Genomic DNA, 27,303 nt, shown 5'->3' with positions numbered 1-27,303 from the left:
TCCTTGGTGCAGTCATTTATTCCAAATATATATACTTGAAAATAGTAGCGTAGAAAACATGCACATTGTGACATTGTTTCCTTTTGTTGTTCGATTTCATTTGCGCCTGGAATTTTCCCCCATTTTGAATTTTGTCCAAAACCTACTTTTGCGAACTAGTCCTAGGTTTTTCACCCGATCGGAACCAAACCAGTGCAGAAAAACTCTCTGGAATCTGAATATCAATAATTATCAAAAAAAAGTTGAAATTTTGATTCACGGTCGCTAAGGGGCCCCAAAATGTACGATGTCAGCAGAGCCACTTTTACTAAAATGGCTATAACTCGAGAACGAAATGAGATATTTGCACCAAACTCGATACATATATGTATGGGCTCAATCTTTGGCCAGGATAAAAAAAATCACGTCGATTGGGCACTAGGTGGTGCTATAACTTAAAAAAAAAACATGAAAACAGCTATAACCACCTGACCGTTAGTCCGATCAACTTAAAATTTGGTATGCATTGTCTTGGTCCAAGGGGGCATGAAAGTCTATGAGGACATTGGCATATCTCAAAAAACATGGCTGCCATCGGCCAGTGAATTTAGAAAGTCATTTAGAAAGTGGGCATGGCTAAATATACCCAAAAGCCTATAAAACCTAAAAGAAAACTCAGAACTTCACGAAAATTGGTGAGCACATGCAGGATATGACTCTAAAGAAGCACACCAATTTTTATGGAGATCAGACTATAGGTGGCGCTATAACTGTTAGAAAACTTTAAAAAACTTGTGTTTTTAATGGTTTTGGATGAAAATGTATATAACTCAGGGTGTGATCGACTTATTTTCATGGGAGTCATGTCTTTAGACTCCTGAATCCTTGCCGAGTCCAACGATACCAGACTTGCCAGGTTTCAGCTTATGGTTGTGATTTAGCGCTTAAAAAACTTTTGCGAATATCTTCGAAACCGTTTGTCCGATCGAGACAAAACCACCGTAGGAAACACGGAACCTAAGTTGGTTTACTAAACGTTAAAGCCCAAATGTCAAAATTTTGACAGGAAGTGGCAAAAAAATCCAATCAAATTCTTTCATGGGTCATTTTTTATGCTCTCATATATATAAGTGTCTATAACTTCAAAACGAAATGAGATATTTTCACCAAAATTGGCACACATATGTATGGGCACACTCTGAGGACACCCAAAAAAAGTGGGGAAGATCGCTCAATAGGTGGCGCTATAACTGTCAAAAAACCTTTAAAACCATATTTTTCACCATAAAATTGCCTGACACTGTCATTTTGTGCCATTAGATGGCAGCAGAAGGCCACTAATATAACTCAAGGTTTTAAGGTTTTGTCATTTATTATAAGGATTTATATAGTTTAAAGAGATTACTCTTTAAACTATATAAATCCTTATAATAACATTACAAATCACATTTTGTCAAGGTTTACCACTTCAGTTGTTCATTGAGACCTGAAAATGATGATTTTTAAATGGGAAACCTAGAATCTGCATTTTCTTACCTCATTATTGATTTCAAATATCCATTTCTGCAACATTTCTGTGTGTGTCAGCACGTTTAATTAATGGAGTTAACATGTAAAATAAACCTTAGACAAAACAGACACTGTTAAAATGAAAGTGAGCCAATAAGAGGTCCTCTGCTGCCACTTGCTGTCTAAAATAGTAATTTTGTCATACTACCCACTAATATTGTGCTATAATTCTTATTTAGACTTAATAAAATCATTATTTTAACATTTACCAACACTTTTTTTCTTAAAATGATTCTACATTTCAATTAGAGTATTACTTTTAACAGTTGTGCCACATTAATTAAAAGGAAACCTGAAATGATGTGTTACGTCCCAGGATGTATTATTTTGGTTGTAATTTATTATTATTTATTTCACAGTGGTTCACAAAGGTGTGGGCGTGGTTGAATGCCCTGTGCCTGTGTTTTTTGCATGCTCTCTCTCTCTCTGTGTGTGTGTGTGTGTGTGTGTTTGTGTGTGTGTGTGTGTGTGTGTGTCTGTCTCTCTCTTTACTCCTCCTCAGGCCAAATCACCACCACCCGTAGCTCGTTCGTGAGAGCATGCCTGAGACTGGGAGTATATTGGGGCAGTACAGAGCTTGTTGGAGGAGACAAACTTTTCCCCTGCTCCAGATTAAATGTTGTTGGGTTATGTGTTTGCTTGTGACATTGTGCAACATTAGTTGTGTGATAGCAGTGGCTAACCGAGTTTAGCAGTGGCTAACTGTGCCTAGCATTGACCTATGCTCAAAGAAAGTGTTGAAAGGTCTAACTTCACACTGAAAGTAAAGAAAAGGTATTGTGTGCTTTTTCTTTATCTTGTTTGTGACTATTGTGAGTGTGTGTGTGTGTGTGTGTGTGTGTGTGTGTGTGTAAGCATGCTTCGTATGTATCAAGTATTATTGTTTAAACCTTTTCTTTCTGTGTGTTTATTTAGCATATATGATTTCAGTGGTTACATGCTTAATAAATAAGACAAGTCCTTTTTATGCAAACGGCCTTAAATGCTTGAACCCCGATAAATGCTGCTAGCAGCTTTAATTTTTATTATTATTATTATTCTGCCGTAAAACTGATCGTGCAGCCCAAACCGTAAGTGTTAGAGACTTGAAACTTTATCAGATGATAGGACAGAAATCAAGGAGAGGTTGACAAAGTATGACCCCAATCGGCCAATAGGTGGCGCTATAGCGATCAAAAGTTGTAAATCTCTAATAACTCCTAGACCGTTTGTCCTAGATACAAGTGTCTTATATATTTGTAATCCTTGGCTCAAGACGGACAAACCTCCAATTTCACTTCCGGTATGCAAATTTCCCACCATTTTGAATTTTGTCCAAAACTTACTTTTGCAAACTAGTCCTAGGATTTTTGCCCGATCGGAGCCAAACCAGTGCAGAAATGTTCTCTGGAGTCTGAACATCAATAATTATTAAAAAAAAGTTGATATTTTGATTGGCACCAAAATGTACGAAGTAGGCAGAGCCACTTTTACTAAAATGGCTATAACTCGAGAACGAAATGAGAGATTTGCACCAAACTCGGTACAAATATGTAGGGGCTAAATTTTTGGTCACGATAAAAAAAAAATCACAGCGATTGGCCACTAGGTGGCGCTATAACACGAAAAAAACATGAAAACTATGCAACCGTTAGTCCGATCGACTTGAAACATGGCATGCAGTGTCTTGGTCCAAAGGGGCATGATGGTCTATGAGGACATTGGCGTATCTCAAAAAACATGGCTGCCATCGGCCAATGAAATTTGAGCACTTGTTAGACTAGGTTAACGGAGGCCGATCGGAACGAAACTTGGTGTGCACGATCGACTCATGGGCCTGGAGGTCTGTAAGAATTTTTAAAGAAATCAGCCACTAGTTGGTGCTAACGAGATTTTACCCCCTTGTAATCACGTGGTGTTTCACAGATCCACACAATATGCATATCATTTGATAGATCTCCTCATGCTGAACAACTTTGCCTCAGGAACCAATGCTGTCAATTAAATCGTTCATTAATTATTCATGAATAAGTTAAAAACCTTTTGCGAACTAGTCCTAGGTTTTTTGCCCAATCGGAACGAAACCAGTGCAGGACAATTCTCTGGACTCTCTAGATCAATAATTATCAAAAAAAAACGTGGAACTTTACCCTTTGGGTCACTATAACAGTCATTTAGAAAGTGGCCGTGGCTAAATATAGCCAAAAGCCTATAAAAAAGCCTAAACGAAAACTCCGAATTTCACGAAAATATGTAAGCACATGCAGCATATGACTCTAAAGAAGCACCCCAATTTTTATGGAGATCGGACCATAGGTGGTGCTATAACTGTTAATAAACTTTAAAAAACTATATATAAAAATATAACTCTGTGTGTAGTTGACTTATTTTCACGGGAGTTATGTATTTAGACTCCTGAATCCTTACCGAGTCCAACGATATCAGACTTGCCAGGTTTCGGCTTATGGTTTGTTCAACGTTGTGATTTAGCACTTAAACTTTTGCAAATATCTTCGAAACCGTTAGTCTGATCGAGACGAAACCACCATAGGTAACATGGAATCTAAGTTGGTTTACTAAATGTTAAAGCCCAAATGTCAAAATTTTGATAGCAAGTGGCAAAAAAAATCCAATCAAAGACATTCTTGCGTCATTTTTTATACTCTCATATATATAAGCGTCTATAACTTCAAAACGAAATGAGATATTTTCACCTAAATTGGCACACATATGTATGGACCCACTCTGAGGACACCCAAAAAAAGCGGTGGAGATCAGGCAATAGGTGGCGCTATAACTGTCAAAAAACCTTTAAAACCATATTTTTTCTATAGTGAATTGCCTGATAATGTCATTTAGTGCCACCAGATGGCAGCAGAAGGCCACTAATATAGTTCAAGGCTTTAAGGTTTCAAGGTTGTCATTTAAAATCCCTTTTAAACAATATAAATCCTTATAATAACATTACTATTCACATTTTATCAAGGTTTACCACTTCATTTTCATTTGATATGTTTTTGCTATTATATAACATTACATTTACATTGAGACCTGAAAATGATGATTTTTAAAGGGGAAACCTGGAATAAGCATTTTCTAACCTATCATTGATTTCAAATATCCATATCTGCAACAAAGTGTTTGTGTGAGCACATTTAATTAATGGAGTTAACATGGAAAATGTAATGGAAACCATAAACAGAGACTTTTAAAATGAACGTGAGCCAATGACTGATCCTCTGCTGCCCTCTGCTGGTCAAAATAGTCATTTTGTCGTGCTACTCAATAATATTCTATAATTCAAATTTAGACCTTATAAAATTAAGCATTTATTATTATTATTATTATTATTATTATTATTATTTAAGCATTAAGCTTTTACTTTACTCTGACTTTAAATTGTAATTATGGCATCCCCTGAAATGGGTCATACCATGGAGAATGCCTAAGTGGTTGAACTTTAAATAAATACGCTACAGCACTCATTCAAGGATGTGTTTATTTTTTGAACGCAGCAAGAACACAAGAGCAGGTGTCTAAAATCCATGTGCAGTTCAGTTGAGTGATAAAGTGTACCCTCTTAACCTTAATGCGGTTGAACAGAATGCACAAAGCAAACATTTGCCACAACATTAACAGCAACACTGAAATAAGAGCATGCACTTTATCTGTCAATCAGATGCGCATGAAAGTTGTAGGCCTATTTGTTACTATCAAAACCCTGTACGTTTTCTTTCAGAATCATCATTGGCCAGTAGAAAAATGAAAATAACATACAACATAAAAGCATAACACATAATAGCATTATAGCAATTTGATTTAATAATTTAATTGTAGTAGTAAGCTGATAAGAGTAATGTAATTAATTTGCTTCAAATTTTGAACTGAATAATAGCTTTGATACATACATACAGGCAACTGTAAAACGGCATCAAATATGGTGTCATCACTTACCGTATGGACAGGGCTGTTTCTTATGCTCTGGAATTATAGGTCTTTTTCTTAGAAAATTCTCCAGACCTGGCCCATGACGACCCAATGGATCATCAGGAGGCATAAACCTGGGAGATTTTTTTTTTTTTTCAAGATTAATTTTCTAATTTTATAAAGGGCAAAAAAGCAAACTGATGTACACAGCACTGAAATTAAGATTTAAATCCCACAAATATTTATACCTCAAAATTCCAGGTTCAACAGACTTACTTATCATTTACAAAAGAGTACATCAGAAGGCGTTCATCAATAAACTTCTTCCACTCCGGTTTCTCAACAGCCAAGTCTCTGTAGTTGTCGTTGGAGACAATGATGCCATCTGATTCATAAGCTAGCTTGACAATAAACCTGTCATCATAGCAGACTACTCTGCGGCCCTGGACACGACGTGAGGGTGTGAAAACAAGAATCTTATCCTTTTCCAGCCGCCTCAAAATCTCCTGATCTTTAAGGAAAAATGCAAAAAATTCAGTTTGATTGATATAGTCACTCTAGACCTAAAATAACAACAAATAAAAAATAAAAATCAGATACCATCAAATATATACTTAATATAACTTCAGCAAGCTTCACAGAAAAGTTTAAATGTCAGCATGTGCTTATTTGATTGTCTGAGGACAAGCAGGCAAATATTTTCACCTGTAATAAGAGCATCAGGGCGGGACTGTTCTTTCCTCCAGGCTGGCACAAACACTGTAATGTCTTGATGGCCACGTTCAAGAAACCAATCAACTGCCAGCTGAATGCCATGACAGGAGAACATCTGTTTATTGCCATGGCTGTAAAAATGGGAAAGAAAGAAGAAAGCAACAATTAAACATATGTAACTTTAATTAATAACTTTTTTTAAAAGTGTAGTCACTGTGTTGGCTTGAATTTGAAATTCAGTAAAAATGTTTGTCAATGACATGGAAGATACATGTTTGAAGATATAATGTTCCAGCAAATCTGGTTTATCAGTTACCAATAAAGTGTGCCAGTATTAATCAGGATTTTTTTGTTCTTATCAAATTGATAAAATGTTGTTGCAAAAATGAATACACCCTCTGATCCAATAACAAAATAAAACTAAACAAAACATTTCTGGTGCAAGTTTAAGGCAGTTGATCAACAGGTGACTGTGTTGAACCAAATCATTTAAATAAGAGTAACACACAATTAAAAGTATTACATAGCCCTTTGATTCATTATCAGACTTAATGCTTAATGCTTCCGCCCTACAGCTTGTGAGCCGTAAACTGATCAAAGTTAGCCATCTTGAGGTACATCTCAATTCTGTAATTGCACTGCGCAGAGACAAGGAGTGAGGAAGCTTCCAGAGGAGCTATGAGTGAGGATCCACAGGTGTATCCTATTCAGAAGTGTTGCTTGTTGAAAAAACTGACACACATTTCCTCCCTCTTCACATCAGTCACAATCATTTTAATTTGTTTTACTTTTTCAGTTTACATAAACTATACATCTCACAAATTTCAACAGGGCATCTTGCTTTATTAATATTTATTATGAATTTCTTAAAGAACTAAACTTCAACAACATAAGGGTAGATCCCTTCAGCGCAGCTGATGACGTTTCGAAGTGGTGTTTGAGTGATCAAGAATATTCCTCACAATATTATTATAGATTATAGAATATTTATTACAATATTTCCTTTGATTCCTCCATCCTCACTTTCTACTTATAGTACTTATAATTAAATTTGTAATTAAATACATTTTCAAGTCGGTAAACTAAATTAATAAAAATAAAAAAAGTAGATCAAGAATCGTTTTGGAATCGGATCATGACTCCCGGAATCGGAATCGGATTGGATCGTGAGGTGCCTAAAGATTCCCACCCCTAATAAGTACTCTACTGCTATGCCTGCAGTTCATTTTATATTAAGTATAGTGTAATTAAGTATTTACAAATCATTTGCAAACTAATTAATTATAGTTTATAAACTGTAGTTAATACATTAATAGACTATATACAAATACTGAGTTCTTCATTCATTGTCACTTTAATTAACAAAGTGTTAGGAAAGGAACAAGGGAACACTGAATACGAATGTAGCGCCCCCTACCCTCTTCTTTTAATGGGCGGAGCACCGGGTTCTAATGATGTGTCTCCCAACTTAACTAAAGCTGCTGTCCGTAACTTTTTTATTTTTAATTTATTTTTGGTTAAAAATGATCCACAATCATTTTTTGAGCATGTACATAACCAGCCAGTGTTCAAAACTATCTCCTTACCTTATCTTAGCTAGATAATCTGAATCTTAGCCCGATTCACAACGGTATGCTTGTAATAATGTTTCATAATTCGGGTGGTACTGGTGGGTTTCCGCGGGAAATTCGAGCATGTCTTTGCGTTACGTCTGTAACTAGTCCAAGTTAGTACACTACATCGCATGTGAAGAGGATCATTTATAGCGTTTTCTCACAGCAGCTGCAATAATTAAACTTATTATTTTGATGGCAGATTGTATGGTATGACAAATTAATGTTAGAGATTAGATCTAGGTAATGCTAATTCACACTAAATAGCCTACATATAGTCACACAATGTTGATGTTGTTAACATTAACAATTTGAGAAAGTATAACAATAATAATTTGCACAGTTTGACGTGATCCGAGCTAAGCTATAGTTAGATTTAATTACCATTGCCAGCGCGATTTACTGTAATGTTTTTTTTTTTCCCCCTCAGTTGGTCAGAACAAAAGTGGCAGACATGTTACTTACTTGTTCAGATGACATTTTCTGTTGAAAATTCTTATGTTGGTCATACTTCAAGACTACAATCTGTGATTCCAAAGTACAGTATCCACACCGGTGTAGTGATTGACAGCAAACATTAGATTCATCCACGCTGAGGAGCCGTGCCGAGGCAGATAATACAGATAATAATTCTGCAAACAACTGCAATTGCAGGTTTCAAACAGAGATAGCGACAAAGAGGCAAAGCTATGGACTGCAGCTGTAACTCGTATACTTTCTTCCCTTTTTCGCCTCTGATCACTTTTGATAAATGAAAATGTTATGTGATAGTCTTTCTAATAAACTGTTAATGTAAATCACAAAAAAGGTAAGTTCTTATCAATTAACAAGTAATTTTATTTAACAGAAAATAAGATTAAAGAATGAAATATTGTAAATCAAGAGTGAAAGGATTAAATGAAAATTCAAAACGTCTGTTGTTTATTTTCTTTCACACAAAATCACCTTTCAAACTTCTCAGATCAGAAATTCCAAAACCTGATACTCAAATATCAATAATCAATTTGTACCAGTAAGAAAACAATAATGCAATTCCTTTTTGAGGTATGGCAATATAACAAAAGAAATTAAAATGCAAAATTCACTCAGTATAAATCATGTGAATAAACTATACAAAAAATATAATGTTGGCCCATACACACTCTCACTGTTTCAAAACCCCATGTTGCAGGCCTGTGTCGTCGCTTGAGAACGGTGTGGCCGTTAAAACCGATAAATGGCATATGGAAGTCCATATGCGTCTGCAGTCTCACCAGCTGTCCGCTGAATGACAATGAATTCCACAATTCCAGAGGAATTCTAAACCGCATGGGGCTTTATAACGCTATCTGGTTCCTCCATCCTATAGCCGTCTTCTTCGAAACGATTAATAAACTCTGGTCCATCATCACATCATCATCATCATCCGTAAAAGAAAGGGAGATGACAGCGCGCACAGCAACCTCTTAGTCAGAGTAGAACAATTAAAACAAATTAAATAAACGTTCTGTAACACTTCCTACATTCGCTGAATATAATCTTTGACCACTTAGCCAGCGGTTATTTTGTTAATTCTTTCTGAATCATGAAAAAATAAAATGCGACATCACTTTCCGATCTGCCTCTATCATCTCTCTTCATCTCTCTTCTCTCACTCTCATCCTGCTTCCAATCAGAACTCTCAGTACCTGCACAAGGGTGGGACTAAGTAAAACAAAGACCAATCACAAATAAAAGAACATGCGTGCTAGTCAAAGCCACGCTTTGAGCCAGTACATATCACATAAACATTTACAATAACCCATGTAACACTTGTACAAGTGAAATGACATACCATTATATGAGCCCATGGCATTTATAATGGTTTAACCCATGAATATCAGAAAAATCTACATATTCAGAAATATGTATTTAGGACATTATAAATAACCTTAGCTGGGCTACACTTTCCCACTTCTGATATTCTCATGTCCCCATGAGTTTTTCTATTTCCTACATTTGTATAGGGGCTTTGGGTTTGCAGTCAGTACTCCAACTAGCACATGAATCATTTTTGGCTAAAGGATGACATCATAATGCATTACATTCTCACGTGTAGTTTTGGGTTTTGTTAATATTCTTGTTTTCATGTTCATGTTTATGATTTCATGTCTTTTATTTTGTAATTTTGTTCATGCTTCCCCTGTTCCTCATGTGCTCCCTTAGTCAATGTGTCATGTTCTGATTGGTTGTTTATGGTCATGTGTTTCTGAGTTCTGTTCTGTCATTAGTTCCCTTGTTCCTTGTGCCAACTTGCCCATTGGTTGTCTTAGTCATGTGTTCACTAAGTTCTTGTATTTAAAGCCATTAGGCTTGTTCGACTTGATGCAGCGACCGGCGGTTGGCAGCACTGGGGTGTGACTGAGGCGGTAATGGAAGGAAGTTGCGTGGATTCAGGGAGTGATCCGGAAACGAATGGAATGGATGGCAGGGAATTAGAAAGTACAGAAAATAGTAATTGGACCTTAGTGGAAAATCGTAAAAGGAAGAAAATGAGGAATCATACATCTGGTTCAGATAGTGAAAGAGGAGTACAAGGTAATGCTTAAATTTCTTGCGGAATCAGATAATGTGTTGAACCCAATTAAAATAACAAAAGCACTGAAAGAAGTGGTTGACAAGATTGAAAGTGCAAAGAGAATGAGAGATGGCAGATTACTGTTGTTGTGTCATGACAAGAAGCAACAAAAAGCAGCAGTAGGACTAAAAACTTTGCTGGGAATTAAAGTATCTTGTACAGTAATGGAGGAAAGGAAATGGTTGAAAGGAGTGATATCAGAAATATCAACGGATGTTTCAGTTGAGTCTATCAAACGAAATCTACCAGGGGCAGTAGTAGTAGATGCGAAGAGATTGAAATATGCCAAAAATGAACAAAAGGTGGATAGCCTCTCTGTAATGATTCAATTTGATGCAGAAAAATTACTAGAGAAAGTGTATCTAGGATATTTGAGTTACGTGGTACGACCATACAGTCCACCACCTATAAGATGCTTTAAGTGTCAGAAGTTTGGTCATGTAGCTGCAGTTTGTAATGGAAAACTACGTTGTGCTAGGTATGGAGGAGAGCACGAGTACGGAAAGTGTGGGCAAGGAGTAAACCCAAAATGTTACAATTGTGGAGAAAACCATAGTGCGGGTTATGGAGGATGTAAAGTTAGAAAGAATGGTCTGAAAGCACAAAATATAAGAATATCTGAAGGAATATCATATGTGGAAGCTTTAATGCATGTCCAAAAAATGTGAAGACGAGCACAGGAAACGCAGATCAGGAGGAAAAATCATCTACAGTGGATGAACAACAAGTAAGCAGTCAAAGAGTAAATGACAAAACAATGTTGACTGACAAGATGTCATTCATTGCATTTATGGCAGAAGTCATCAATTGTTCAGCGCAAACAGAAAGTAGAACAGAAAGAATTAGAATAATCCTGAGGGCAGCTGGAAAATATTTGGATGTGGAAGAAGTAACGGTGGAACAAATACATGAAAAATTAAAGGTTCAGATTTCAAATACACAAACAGCATGTGGTGGATCTTAATGGTCTTATTTATTCTTCAGTGGAATGCTAGAAGTTTGATAGCAAATAGTCAGGAATTTAAGAAATATATTTCGGATAGTAGTTTTACACCTCAAGTAATTTGTATTCAGGAGACATGGCTCAAACCACACTTGAAATCTGTTTTACAAGGATACTCAGCAGTTAGAAGGGACAGGAAAGTTGGAAATGGTGGTGGAGTTGTAACGTTCATTAAAGATGATGTAGCATATAAACAAGTGAATGTGAAGGAAGAATGTGAATCAGTGATAGTAGAAGTTTGGACAGGATCACAAAAAGTTAGAGTAATCAATTTTCATAATCCCTGTGAAAGACTAACAAATCTAGGGGGAGAAGGTAGCCATAAGGAGGTGTGGTGTGGTGATTTTAATGCACACAGTTCATTATGGGGTAGCATGCACACTAATCATAATAGAAGAGCAGTGGAAGAACTCTTAGAACTGAGAAATCTAGTGTGTATTAATGATGGGAGTTATACTAGGTTGGATATATCTAAGAGTAGATATTCAGCTATAGATTTAACGATTATGTCTGAATGTTTAGCTAAAGACAGTATGTGGAAAGTATTTAGGAAGTGACCATTTTCCTCTCTTCTGTAAAACAGGATTAGAAATGGGGTAAGACATACTTCTCCAGGGAAAGATGAAGTGTGTTATATGATCAAGCATCTATCAGATAAAGCATTAAATGTAATCTTAACTTTACAATGAAGTATGGAAATCATGAAAAATTCCGTCTTCATGGAAACAAGGTGTAGTGGTTTCTATCGCCACTCTATTCTGACGAATTATAGACCTATTGCTTTAACATCAAACATGTGCAAAGTAATGGAAAGAATGGTTATGTCACGAGTATTATTTTATTTGGAAACCAAATTTGTTACATCCATATCAGAGTGGGTTTATAAAGGGAGAAAGCACACTAGATGCAGTTGTATGCTTGGAGAATGAAATAAGGAAAGCTCTAGTTAAAAAAGAAGTGGTAATAGGAGGGTTTTTTTTTTTTACATTGAGAAAGCGTATGACATGGTGTGGAAAGAAGGGCTGTTAACTAAATTAGATCAAATGGGCATCAAGGGGAGGTTATATAACTGGGTTATGGATTTCCTGCAAGAACGAACAATACAAGTGAGAGCTGGTTCTGAATACTCTGATATTTATCAAATAGACAATGGAACCCCTCAAGGTAGTTGTGACGAGTCAGAAGTGTATTGATCCATTTGCAGTTTATTGACAACAAGGGTAGTACAAGAAACACAAATCAGTAAACAGGCAGAAGGTCGAGGCAGGCAGCTAGCAGCATAAACGTGAACAGGCAGTAGGTCGAGGGAGGCGGCAGACAGGGATAAACCGTAAACAGGCGAGGGTCGAGGCAGGCAGCAAGAATCAGAGTCCAGATAAACAATCCAAGTCAGTAACAAAACAGCAATACAGAATAAACGCTCAGAGTTGACAACCGTGGTTAATCAAGACTTCGCACAGAGCTGGAAGTGAGAGTGTCTTTTATATATACCACGTAATGGAGCACCCCGTTGCGGCATCGAGAATCGAGCAGATTTCGGACCTGATACACCTCCTCGTCGTCGACCAGCAAGGGCGGGGGTCTCTGATTCTCGGTGCCCGCAGTCTCCTGACCTTCTCTCGGACCGCCAGCAGGTTTCAGCAGTGACATATGGAAAGTGGAAGAAATACGATAATTAGCAGGGAGTTCTAAACGAAATGAAACAGGTGTAATTTGTGTAATAATTTTGAATGGCCCCACATACCTAGGACTGAGCTCCTTGCATGGGAGTCGAAGGCGGAGGTCTCTGGTGGATAGCCATACCCATTGACCAGAAGCGTATTCAGGACCGGGGCGGCGATGACGTTTTGCCTGATCCTCCTGTCTCCTCACTGCTCTCTGAAGATGAACGTGGGCTCGATTCCAAGTCTCCTCGTTGTGTTGCAACCATTCTGTGACAGCAGGCAGTTCAGATGGCTCCCCGGACCAGGGGAATAGAGGTGGTTGAAAACCCAGCACGCACTTGAAAGGAGTGAGACCTGTGGCTGGCTTTTGAAGGGAGTTTTGCGCATATTCCGCCCACATGAGATATCTGCTCCAGTCGGTCTGATTGTTCTGACAGTATGTTCTGAGGAAGCGGGTGAGCTCTTGGTTCAAACGTTCAGTCTGTCCATTAGATTGTGGGTGGTATCCGGAGGTAAGGCTGATGTTGACATTGAGGAGATGGAAGAAGGCTGACCAGACCCTGGATGTGAATTGAGGACCCCTGTTGGATACAATATTGTCGGGTAAACCATAGAATCTGAAGACGTAGTTGCATAGAGTCTCTGCAGTTTCCAAGGCGGTGGATAACTTGGGCAAGGGAATAAGGTGACAGGACTTAGAGAATCGGCCTACTACTGTCAAAATAGTGGTGTTACCGAGAGAGTTGGGGAGGTCAGTGACAAAGTCTATAGCAATATGCGACCACGGTATGGGTAGAGGTTGAAGCAAGCCGGCTGGTACTTGGTGTGATGACTTGGAGGTGTTGCAGGTGACGCACTGTGCAACGAATCGAGCAGTGTCCTCAGACATAGATGACCACCAGTACTTATTTTTGAGAAGATGCAGCGTAGCTGTGATACCAGGGTGTCCTGAGCTCGGGCTGTCGTGTACGTAATGCAGCAACTTGTCTCTGTATTGTTTGGGTACATACGTGAGATCTGGCTTGGCGCGGGTTCAGACGTTTAGCAGACTTCAAATATTCCAGGTTTTTGTGGTCGGTTAGGACGGTGAAGGGCTGTTGTGCACCCTCGAGCCAGTGACGCCACTCCTCCATAGCTGCCTTCATTGCTAATAATTCATGGTTTCCCACATCATAGTTGCGCTCAGCCGCCGAGAGCTTTCTTGAAAAGTAAGCACAAGGAAACATCTTGTTTGATGGCTCATGTCGTTGCGAGAGAACAGCCCCAATTCCCATTCTCAACCTCCACGATGAACGTACGACTGGGATCCGGGTGATGAAGTATGGGTGCGGTTGTGAAGCGGTGTTTGAGCTCACAAAAGGCTTGAAGAGCTTCGGGAGACCAGGAGAGGGTGGTTGAATTCTGACGAGTCATAGAAGTTAAGGGTGCTGCCACAGTGCTGAAATTTATGATGAACCGATGATAGAAGTTTGCAAACCCCAGGAAATGTTGTAATTCCTTGAGTGTATGGGGCTGGGGCCAGTCTACCACTGCTCTCACCTTCTGATCATCCATTGCCACTCCCTCTTGACTGATGATGTATCCCAGAAAAGAAGTTGTCGTCAGATGAAACTCACATTTTTCTGCTTTTGCATATAACTGGTGTTGGATGAGCCGACGAAGCACAGAGCGGACATGCTGAATATGCTCCTCCATGGTGTTTGAATAGACAAGGATATCGTCAATGTAGACCACCACACACCGATCTAGCATGTCTCTGAAGACGTTATTGATCATGGATTGGAACACGGACGGACTGTTGGCAAGGCCGAACGGCATAACAGAGTACTCATAGTGCCCAGTGGATGTGGAGAATGCTGTCCTCCATTCGTCCCCCTCCCTTATGCGTATAAGGTTGTAGGCCTAGCGCAGATCTAACTTAGTGAAATATTTGGCCTGGCGAAGCTGTTCCAGGGCAGCAGGAACTAATGGAAGAGGGTACCTGAATTTCACAGTGATGTCGTTGAGTCCACGATAATCAATGCAAGGTCTGAGACTCCCATCCTTCTTAACGAAGAAAAACCCGGCTGATGCTGGTGAGGTGGATGGCCGAATGAAACCCTTGGCTAGCTCCTCCTCTATGTACTTCTTCATAGCGTCAGATTCAGGTTGCGACAGTGGGAAAATTCTTGCCCTGGGTGGCGTGGTACCAGGAAGTAAATCGATAGCGCATTCCCAAGAACGGTGCGGTGGTAGTAAGGAGGCTTTGGTCTTACTGAAGGCCTCGCAGAGATCTGCATATTCGCGTGGGAGTCCAGGAATGTCAGGTTTAGCTTGGGTGAGTGTGATGGTGCTGACCGGAATGGGTGACATGTAAGTGAGACAGTTCTGGTGACAGGAGGTGCTCCACTGAGTGATCTCACCCTCTCTCCACGAAATTTGGGGGTCGCATCGGCGTAACCATGGTAATCCCAGGATTAATGGGTGAATGGGTGAGTTGATAACGTAGAACTGGAGAGTTTCATGGTGAAGTATGCCGGTCTGCATCCGTAGGTGATCGGTGATGTGCGTGATCTGACCCTCTCCGAGCGGTCGGCCGTCTAGCGCCTCCACTGCCAAGCGAAAAGTACAGGGCGTTAGAGCTAGGTTATGTTTGACAGCAAATTCTCTGGATATGAAATTGCCAGCAGCCCCAGAATCAAATAGGCCCACCACCGCTATTGATTTGCTGCCGCTGAACAGTTTGACTGGAATTTTAACACAGGAGATAAACTGTTTGGTTCGAGGCTGTCCACTCACCGCTTTGGTGTTACTTGAGGTTGGTCGAACAGGGCATGATGACTTGTAGTGGCCAGATTGACCGCAGTACATGCACAGGTGGCGTTCTCGTTCCTCTGGTGTCAGGTGAGTGTATCCGAGCTGCATGGGTTCAGGACTGCAGGAAGGGAGAGGAGTTGAAGTAAGAGTGGGGCGTACGGGGCGACGTGAACGCATTAAGTTGTCGATCTGGATGGTTAACTCCATGAATTCGTTCAAGGACCGACCCTCGTCATGACAGCCATCTCAGCCTGTAGTTCTAGACCCAGACCTCGTCGGTATAATAGCTTTAGGGTGTCCTCAATCCATTCTGTTTGTGCGGCCAGGGTGCAGAAGGCCAACGTGTACTCAGCTGCAGAGTTTGTGCCCTGAGTCAGAACGAGCAGTTGCTCACCCGCGCTTCGTCCGCTGTTGGATTGTTCGAACACCTCTCTGAATCGTTGCATAAAATGATTGACGAGTGAAAGCTGGAACCATCAGATCTCCAAACAGCAGTAATCCAATCAAGGGCCTTCCCCGTAAGTAGCGAACAGACAAAAGCAATCTTACTTGAATCTGTGGAATATAAAGTTGGTTGCTGGTTGACAAACAGTGAGCACTGTAGCAAAAAGCCCTTACACCTGCTGGATTCCCCATCGAACTTTTCCCGGGAAAGCCAGTCGTGGGTTAACGATGGCTGGTGGGGTTTCTGGTGGATGGCCGGGCGTTGGGTGTGGCGCCACTGGTGGCGTGCTGGGTTGCAGGTTGAGGCCTTGTAGCAATCTCACCAGATCCTCCGTCAGGGAAGTCAACCGGGCTAATTGATGTTGGTGAACAGCGAGTTGGCTAGCCTGGGCAGACAGTTCGGTCGATAGCTGCATAATCACTGCTGGATCGCTATTTGGCGAAGTCTTCTGTGACGAGTCAGAAGTGTATTAATCCATTTGCAGTTTATTGACAACAAGGGTAGTACAAGAAACACAAACCAGTAAACAGGCAGAAGGTCGAGGCAGGCAGCTAGCAGCATAAACGTGAACAGGCAGTAGGTCGAGGCAGGTGGCAGACAGGGATAAACAGTAAACAGGCGAGGGTCAAGGCAGGCAGCAAGAATCAGAGTCCAGATAAACAATCCAAGTCAGTAACAAAACCACAATACAGAATAAACGCTCAGAGTTGACAACTGTGGCTAATCAAGACTTCACACAGAGCTGGAAGTGAGAGTGTCTTTTATAGCGGAAGAGTGGGTGAATGATTGGCGGCAGGTGCATGAGTAATCAGTCCCAGGTATGTGGGTTCATGGGAAATGAAGTCCAATACAAGCTAATACTCAGGTGATGGCTCCCTCTGGCGGTTCGGGAGATCTGGTGCAGAAGACTCGATTGTGACAGTAGTGTTTGTAGCCCCATACTTTTTAATATAAAGATAAATGATATTTTTGGGGAAATTGAATCAGGAATAGCCAAAGCACTATATGCGGATGACAGAGCTCTGTGGAAAAGAGGAAGGAACCTGCAGTACGCAGGGGAAAAAATGCAGGAGGCAATAGATGTTGTTGACAATTGGGCTAACCAATGGGGATTTCGTCTTTCAGTAGCAGAAACCCAGGTAATATGTTTTTCAAAAAAGAAGAAAACTCCTGAAGTTAAATTAAAGTTATATAAACAAACTTTAGAGCAAGTATCACTAATTAGATATCTGGGAGTGTGGATGGATTCCAAATTAACATTTGGGTCACATATTCAGAAGTTAGTCGATAAATGTAAGAAAGGAGTCAATGTGTTGAGGTGCTTGGCAGGAGTACATTGGGGTGCTACAAGACATTCTCTTAAAAGGGTATACTGTGCATTAATTAGATCATCAATTGATTATTGTAGAATAATATATGGCTCAGCATCAACCTCTCTACTAACTAAGATAGAGATGATTCAAAACCAAGCCCTTAGAATGCGTTGTGGAGCTTTTAGATCCTCTCCTGTAACAGCTTTACAGGTAGAAATGAGTGAAATGCCAATAGACATCCGTGAAGTTCAGCTTAAAATGGTATACTGGAGTGGTATTAAAGGTCATTTTACAAATCATCCAGTTAAAAAAATATTGGAGAGTTGCTGCTGGGAATATGAGCAGACGTGTTTGAATAGCTTTGGCTGGACTGTAGGCAAGCATGCTCAACAAATAGGAATCAGTAATATTGATATTAGCCCCACGGTGGCTCTGCCAGTATATCCACCTTGGCTCTTCTCTATGCCAACAGTTGATTTGCAAATATTTAAATTAATAAATGGAAACCAGAAATATGTTCCAAAGGAGATAGTAGTGCAGCAGCATTTAGATAGCCATTACTTTAAATTTTTTACAAATTTATACAGATGGATCTAAAGACCCAGAAACTGGGCGTACCGGTGCTGCCATGTATATTCCTCATTTTAAATATAAATCTGCAAAAAGAACTTCTGATAATATATCAGTATATGCAGCAGAGATGATTGCTATTCAGATAGCCTTACAGTGGGTGGAAGAAATACAACCAACAACAGTTGTAATCTGTTCAGATTCATATTCTGCACTTAAAAGTATACTGAGTGGAAAATCTGAATCTAGACAAGATATATTAATAGAAGTACTGCAAAGTTTGTATCGAATTTGCCAACTGAGAATTATAGCAGAATTTTTATGGGTGCCAGCTCATGTTGGAGTTGAGGGTAATGAGGAGGTGGACAAGATAGTGAAACCGGCACTAAAGCATGCAAATGTCAACATACACATAACCTTGAGTAAATCAAAAATTAAAGGTTTAATTAAAGTTGCTGTTAGAAAGATGTGGCAAAAGAGATGGAATAAAGGAAACAAAGGGCGACATTTGTATAATATACAAGTATAATATAAACAAGTTGGCTATGTAAGAAATGCTTATGGTAATAGAAGGGATGCTACAGTTATATCTTGATTGAGAATTGGACACTCTACTCTTAATAAATCACTCCAGATGATAGGAAAACATGAATCTGGTCAATGTAATCATTGTGGACTTCCAGAAACAGTAGAGCATGTGCTGATTAACTGTAGGGCATATGAAATGGAAAGACTCCAGTTAAAAGAGGAATTAAAATCTGCAGGCATTAATTCTATGACATTACAGAATGTATTAAACAGTTCTCATAAAGGATACAAAGCTCTTATAAATTTCCTGAAAATAACAAAGTTACATAACAAAATATAGGTAATTTTTTTTTTTTTTTTTTTTAAGTATTATTATTTCCCTTGATATCATCGCCTCACACTCCATCCCAGTAGGTGGCGGACTATGCACCATAAGCTGGTTTGCCAACCGCCATAAAACATCAAAAGAAGAAGACTTGATGCAGCACCGCAAAACCGATCGGCGGCTGACTTGAAGCAGTGCATGCCGGTAAGAAATTTTGTCCGACTTGAGACAGTGCTGACGCCATGTGACTGTGATGTATGGCTTCAAAGTACCGCGAGAGCGATTCGAGATCAGCCACCTGAGTCAGCCAGCGCAGTTTCTCAAGAGGAGCTGCACGAGCTCTGATGACGACACAGCTGTTTCACGATTGGCCGGATTCAAGGCATGACAACGATCACGTGTGTTTCGTGTTTATTGTCACGCCTTCAGTTCCACTAATGCTCACAAATCTGTATTTTTATAACAGTTAAAGCTCTTTTCATGTAGTCGTGATGTTATATTGTGTCATGTTTATCAAAATAAAACTGATTAAAAAAAAACTTAGTTTTTAAAAAGTATATGCTTATATTGAGCTTTATTCTTGTAAAATTGCCTGGTAGAATTTTGAACATTTACCACCATACCCCTATACACTAGTGTTAAGGGCATATCTTTGGAATTCCCCAGTTCATCATAACTGAGTTTCTTTACAGGTTTCAATTTTCTCCAAGGACAAAGTTCCTTTCTCTCACTTTCCGCTACTCTTGGTGTACTAAAGGATGAATTGTCTCCCCCTTCTGATTCTAGACCTTCAGTACATTAAGGAGTTGGTGAAGCAGTCAGTGTTGCCAATTTAGGGATTTTGTCACTAAATTTAGTGACTTCCCTACCCCTTTTGAGACTTTTTTTCAAAAGTTTAGGGACAAATCTAGCAACTTCTTGGACACACCTTATCTAGATTCTTATTTTGCCCACTGATCTCTATTCATATTTATATAGATCAATGAATTTACCATTATGATGTCATCTAGTGACATTTAGCTACCAGTTTTAGCTACTTTCAATTGAAAGCAGTTGGCAACACTGGAAGCAGTACTCCCCACTTCATGCTCTTTAACGTGTTCCATCACTTCCAATCAAGTAGGGCTTTGAGTAGGTACTTTGGCTCTCTCTGATGCTAATAAAGAAATGAGCAGTCTGTCAAATGTCTTTTGCTGAACTGGATAATATTCATCCATGCTATTGCCCTCACTCTCAGACTCTATTTCTACAGATTCACAACCTTCTTCTCTACAGTCTTTGTCTTTTATTTCTTCGCTGCGTCTTCAGAGAATTTTCCACTGCTAACTGGTATGCGTGTTGTAAGTCTTTTTTCACACCCTCAATGTACTGGTGATGTTTCAGACCACTTTCACCTTCTGATGAAGTTCCAAACTCTATGTCTACAGGCAGACGAGCCAAATAGCAGATAATAGGGTGAGTACCCAGTTGTTTCATACTTAGTACAGTTATACACATTAATTGACTGATACTTTGACTCCATTTGTTTTCTTGGCAGGATCTACTGTTCGCATGAGATCGCATTACAGCGGAGAATTCAAATGGAAAGGTGCTGTTCATTCACCTCTGTGTTCGGACACGTGAGCCGTATGTATGTTTCCCTCAGCACAGCAAGCACATAAGTGTTGTTTGTATTTTGCCCGCGATGCGGTCAGAACTGGAGTTTGAATACGAACACATCAAAAATACAATTGTTATGATTTAAACGAGGAGCACGCATATGATCGGTTTCAGCGCGGAGCTCCGCGATGAGTTTAACAACACTAGCCACGTGGATCATAGCTCATATACAGAATAAAGTATCCGTGTTTAAAGTTTTTATAGACATATTTCACATATTCTCCTGCACCAAACACGAACCAGCACGGTGTATGCACACATATTTCATCAAGTCTTCTTCAAATGAAATATATGTGCAAACTGGACACTGATACAGTGTAGCCTATCTGAACATGATTATTCTAATAGACAAAATACTGATTTAGATCGGAAATTCAAAGGAAAAATGGACAAAAAATAAACTATGTCTTTATTCTTTCTGTGTTAAACTACGTGTTGTTTATAATGAGACTGCAGCGCTCTTAAACGTAATCAACGTATTATTAGCCCTTTTAAATATTCTTTCTCATTTCTCCCTTGTGCTTGGGAGTTTGTTGTCATTTTCTCTGTGCTCATATACAGTGCCACTTGAAAGTTTGTCAACCCCTTGCAGAATCTGTGAAAATGTGAAAAATTTTAACAAAATAAAAGAGATAATGCAAAATGCATGTTATTTTTTTATTTTTTTATTTAGTACTGTCCTGATTAAGATATTTTACATAAAAGATGTTTACATATAATTCACAAGACAAAAAATAGCTGAATTTATTCAAATTACCCCGTTCAGAAGTTTGTGAACCATTGATTCTTAATACTGTGTGTGGTTACTTGGATGATCCACGACTGTTTTTTTTTTTTATTAGCCTATTATTATTTTGTTTGTTTGTTTGTTTTGTGATGGTTGTTCATGAGTCCCTTGTTTGCTCTGAGCAGTTAAACTGAGCTCTGTTCTTCGGAAAAATCCTCCAGGCCCTGCAGATTCTTCAGATTTCCAGCATCTTTTGCATATTTGAACCCTTTCCAGCAGTGACTGTATGATTTTGAGATCCATTTTTTCACACTGAGGACAATTAAGGGACTCAAACAGAACTATTAAAAAAGGTTCAAACATTCACTGATGCTCCAGAAGGAAGCACAATGCATTAAGAGTCAGGAGTGAAAACTTTTGAACAGGATGCAGATGTCCAAATTTTTCGTATTTTGTTTAAATATCAATTTTCTTCATTTAGTACTGCCCTTTGGAAGCAACAGAAGATACCTACATGTTTCCCGGAGACAAATTAAGTACAATTTACCTTGATCTTCAAATTCAAAAAGTTTTCACCCCCCGGGTGAATCTGCAGGACCTGGTGGATTTTTCTGAAGAACGCTGGGCAATTTAACTGCTCAGAGCAAACAAGGGACTCATGAACAACCGTCACAAAACAAAAAAACAGTCGTAGATCATCCAGGTAACCACACACAATATTAGAAATCAATGGTTCACAAACTTTTGAATGGGGTCATTTTAATAAATTCAGCTATTTTTTTTGACTTGTGAATTATATGTAAACATCTTTTATGTAAAATATCTTAATCAGGACAGTACTAAATAAAAAAATAACATGCATTTTGTATTATCTCTTTTATTTTGTTAAAAAATTTTCACATTTTCACAGATTCTGCAAGGGGTTCACAAACTTTCAAGTGGCACTGTATTAATATTCATTATTCTGTATAATGAGTGTGTTGTATGTCTGTGTTTCATTGGTTGTTCTCTCCCCTCTTCCCCTCAAAAGTTTACAATGACTTCAGTAGTTACTAGAGAGTTATCATGTTTACCAAATAATTAGTATTAGTATTTCTTCTGAAGGATTTGGTAATACTTCAGTCATTACTAGTGGGTTACCATGACCTTTGCTTTAGAATTAATTATACATTATGCATCATTCATGTTAATTATGAACCTGTATATAGTAGTTCTTAGTAGTTCTCTGGGAGGTATGAAAAAACAGTAGTTACTGATTAGCTAATAGTGAACTACCACATTCAACTGAGCACTATTACTTATTAATTCATTAATCAGAGTTTCTCGTTAGTTAATAGTAGTTACTAGTGTGTTAATAATGCATTACTCATTTGTTCCTGTGTAGTTATTCATTAATGAAGGATCAGTATTCTAAAGTGTTACCCACATAACTTACATTAGTAATCTATAATGATATACTGAGATGAGTGAAATCGACCGAAATACGTAATAAATACTGAAATAAAATGTGTTAGCAATGTATTAAACTGTCACAATCACCAGTGAGAGTGCCCATCATTGCCACCAGAGGGCACTCCATCCTGGACTACACACATCATTTGGACTTCATTTCCCATCTACCCTCATACCCTGGACTTATCACCCTGCACCTGCTACCCATTATGCAATCACTCATTCACACATAAAAGACACTTGCACCCACACCTCCACGCGAAGTCTTGATTTTCCCCGGTGATCTTTTCTGAGCATTATTGTGGATTGCTATTCTTGTGTTTGACTGGACTGTTCCTCGTGTTTGATTCTCTGCTGCCTGCCCTGACCTTTGCCTGTTCCTGGATTCTGTACGTTTGCTCCCTGCCCTGATCTCTGCCTGTCTTTGGACTCTGTTTGTTTGCCGCCTGCCCTGATCTCTGCCTGTCCCAGTTTATGCCTCTGCCTTGTCCTTGCCCTGTTGTGTTTGCTTATCAATAAAAACTGCAAATGGATCCTAACTCCGTTGACCCAATCCTTACAGAAGACTTCGCCAGACAAGGATCCAGCGGCTTCTCCAAGGGACATTGGCCAGGTATGAACGCAGCGATTCTGCTGCTAGCGCTCAAGCAGGGCACACGATCACTCGAGGGTTACATTGGGGAATATTTGGCTTTGGCTAATGGCTCAGAATTACCGGACTGTATATTAATAGACTTTTTCTGTGATGGCCTTAATCAGCCTTTAAAATCAAAAGTGATTCATGGACCCTCGTTCGTCATTGGGTAGTTTTTTGGATTATGGTCCAGCGTTCACTGTGGTTGTCGCGGAGGAACGCAATCCTGCACTCACTCGTATGATGGCAGCCACGCTAGAACACACTCACAAAATGGCGGCCACAACTCAAGTCACAGTTGATTTTCATGAGCTAAGTCAAGTCACAGTTGATCTTCGTGAGTCAAGTCAAGCACAGTTGATCTTCGTGAGTCAAGTCAAATCATGGCTGATCTTCATGAGTCCAGTCAAGTCACCATTGATCTTCATGAATCCAGTCACGTCACAGTTGATCTTCATGAGTCAAGTCAATGTTACATTTGATCTTCATGAGTCAAGTCAAATCACTGCTAATCTTCATGAATCCAGTCACGTCACAGTTGATCTTCATGAATCCAGTCACGTCACAGTTGATCTTCATGAGTCAAGTCAAGTTACATTTGATCTTCATGAGTCAAGTCAAATCACTGCTAATCTTCATGAATCCAGTCACGTCACAGTTGATCTTCATGAGCCAAGTCAAGTTACAGTTGATCTTCGTGAGTCAAGTCAAATCACTGCTGATCTTCATGAATCCAGTCAAGTCTCCGCTGATCGTCCAGAGTCACGTCACGTCACGTCTCCGCATCCGTTGTCATACCACAACCCCCCTCTGTTCTGTCAGGGGAACCCGTCATCAAGCGTCAGAGGTTTGCATCCAGCGTGGAGGATCCACCACTGGTGTCAGTACGAACAGCTGGTTTCCCCAAACCAGTTAATTTTAGCCCTCCTGCTCCTGAATTGATTCCCCTGCCTGCAACGCTCCCCATAATGGGGGTCGCCTTATGCTGTACCTGGGTCGCGTACATCACTGCTGAATCTCCAGAGGTGGTGGCTTATGTGGCAGAACTTCTGGAGGTAGTTACTCCCGCTGCAATTTCCCTAGAGGTGGCGGCATATGCTGCAGAACCTCACGAAGCGGTGGTGCTTGCTTCAGCTACTGGCACAGTGGTGGCGTCCAGCGACACACTCTCATCCTGTCCTGAATCAGCCCCGGAGGCCGTTTGCAAACTCTTGTCCTGTCTCGACCCAGCTGCAGAGGCTGTCTGTGAACTTTTGTCTTGCCAGAATCAGCCACAGAGGATTCCTCCCTGTTTTCCGATAGTACCACTGTGGACGGAGGCCGTCTATAAACTTTTGCCCTGTACTGTCACGGCTAAGGAGGCTGTCTATGAACTTTTGCCCTGTACTGTCACGGCTAAGGAGGCCGTCTATGAACTTTTGCCCTGTCCTGTCACGGCTAAGGAGGCTGTCTATGAACTTTCGCTCTGTCCTGTCATGGCTAAGGTGGCTGTCTGTGAGCCCTCAGCCAAGATGGCTGCCACGCCTGAGCCCTCAGCCAAGATGGCTGCCACGCCTGAGCCCTCAGCCAAGATGGCTGCCACGACGGAGCCCTCAGCCGCTCCGCCGTGAGGGTCTTCAAGCCCGCCTGCACTGCCGTGGTGGTCCTCTGCTCCGCCGTGGGGGTCTTCAAGCCCGCCTGCACTGCCGTGGTGGTCCTCTGCTCCACCGTGGGGGTCTTCAAGCCTGTCTCCCTGGCTGTCTGTCCAGCCTCCTCTGCCCTGGCCATCTGTCCTGCCTCAGTCTCCAGGCCTTTAACTGCTTCATGGACCTAGCCCTCCATCCCGCACACTGTTCCGCCTCCACTCCACCTCCCTCCAGGACTTTCTGGGTTTTGAGTTTAGGAGCATCTGGAAGCCGCTCCTTAGGAGGGGGGCTATGTCACGATCACCAGTGAGAGTGTCATCACCAGTGAGAGCGTTATTGTGGATTGCTATTCTTGTGTTTGACTGGACTGTTCCTCGTGTTTGATTCTCTGCTGCCTGCCCTGACCTTTGCCTGTTCCTGGATTCTGTACATTTGCTGCCTGCCCTGATCTCTGCCTGTCTTTAGACTCTGTTTGTTTGCCACCTGCCCTGATCTCTGCCTGTCCCAGTTTATGCCTCTGCCTTGTCCTTGCCCTGTTGTGTTTGCTTATCGATAAAAACTGCAAATGGATCCTAACGCCGTTGACCCAATCACACAATCTTACATAAACTGCACATTAACATTTAGGCTCTGTAATATAACAAATATAATACATAAAATGCCATAGAGGTAAAATGAATGCTTAGATGCTTTGCATCACAGAAATACATTATATTTTAAAGTATATAAAAGTAGAAAACCATTATTTTAAATTGTAATAATATTTCAAGTATTGCTGTTTTTTCTGTATTTTTGATCAAATAAATGCAGCCTTGATGAGCATGAGACTTCTTTCAAAAACATTAAAAATAGTAATGTGTCCAATCTTTTGACCGGTACTGTAATTTAAAATATATATTATGATGTGCAATAACTACATTCTAAATAAACTACAAACAGAAAATTATATATTTCTTTTGTCATTGCATTCTTTCTTAGTTCACTCAGTCACATTCCTCACTGAATGGCTCATTATGTGGCTCATTAGGGGCAGGGTCTTAATCTCCTCAGGTGTGAATCAAAGCATTATTCATGAAGATTCATGCCTTCTTGCATATGGCCTTTCTAAACAAAAAGTGTCTTAGAAATTTAAAATCAATACATTGTTTTATGTGACTAAGCAGGATGATTTTGAAGCAAAAACTTTAGACTAAAATATACAGTTTCCAAAAGTCTTGTGAAAAAATATTTAGTATGTGTTTTGAGGCCTTATTTCAGTGGCTTATTTTGTTTTGTTGTTGTTTTTTTGTTTGTTTGTTTTGTTTGTTTGTTTTATTAAAAACCATGCATATACGTATCTGTTTATAGTCTATTAATGTATTAACTACAGTTTATAAACTATTAATTAACTATAAACTAATAGTTTGCAAATGATTTGTAAGTACTTTATTACACTATACTTATTATAAAGAGTTACCCAAAGGATAATATTCTGCCAGTTGCACCACTAGGGCGGGGATTGCTGGGGCTATCCACTTGTTAAGTTAGACGTCACACGTCACAGTTTCCAGGTCGAAACATTCTATAGGACTTCTCACACTGCACTGGGTTGTCATCATTCTAAACTCCGCTTTTAACCCCAGATAAAGGAAAGTTTAAAGCTAGTAATTTGGAAACGGGGTTAGAAGCAGCGATGTCCATCATTTTAGAGAACTAGTACTGAAAGAGGTTCAAAAAATGTAAACTGCAGCCCTGTGATGTAACCTTGAGGACCTACTCCTCGGAACAAAAAAAGGGGTTAGTACCACCACTTTTTTACCTGTGGTTATGAAACCCTGCTTTGGAGGGCATTGCCGTGCCAAACGTGTACAGTGTGAAACCGTGCCGTGTTAGAATGCTATGACTAGATGCTTTAGCAACCGTCAACCAATCGCATGCCTCATATTCACTATGCTTTACATAGGACTGGTAAACACTACATTGACTGTATAAGCATTTGTGTTTATGCTACAAATTATTAAGTTCCTTTAACTCAATCTAGCTTGTTGGTTGAATGTAAATTCAATCAAAGTTTTCATAACTCAAAAAAAATTTATGCAAACTGTTGCATAACTTATTTTATTTTTTTGAGCCAACACATTATTTTTTAGAGTGCAGAGACCTTGTTATTGTTGTATATTATCAGTATATGATTTTCTAATTTACA

The 27,303-nt window shown here is 39.8% G+C and overlaps 1 protein-coding gene across 1 annotated transcript in view; it reads right to left on the bottom strand.

The window, feature by feature from the left end:
* Positions 1-2,069: 2,069 nt before the first annotated feature.
* LOC127514280 (probable ribonuclease ZC3H12C) overlaps positions 2,070-27,303 on the bottom strand; it is a 54,179-nt gene continuing 28,945 nt past the window's right edge. Inside the window, exons 3-5 of the mRNA XM_051896990.1 lie at positions 6,160-6,299; positions 5,731-5,965; positions 2,070-5,588 (exon numbers count right to left, since the gene is read on the bottom strand). Coding sequence (XP_051752950.1) covers positions 5,474-5,588; positions 5,731-5,965; positions 6,160-6,299 — 490 coding nt within the window. The 3' untranslated portion in view covers positions 2,070-5,473. The remainder of the gene's footprint in view (positions 5,589-5,730; positions 5,966-6,159; positions 6,300-27,303) is intronic.

The sequence above is a fragment of the Ctenopharyngodon idella genome, chromosome 1 (genome assembly GCF_019924925.1).
Source record: "Ctenopharyngodon idella isolate HZGC_01 chromosome 1, HZGC01, whole genome shotgun sequence".
NCBI classification, from domain to species: domain Eukaryota; kingdom Metazoa; phylum Chordata; class Actinopteri; order Cypriniformes; family Xenocyprididae; genus Ctenopharyngodon; species Ctenopharyngodon idella.
This window is presented reverse-complemented; position numbering and strand designations above follow the sequence as displayed.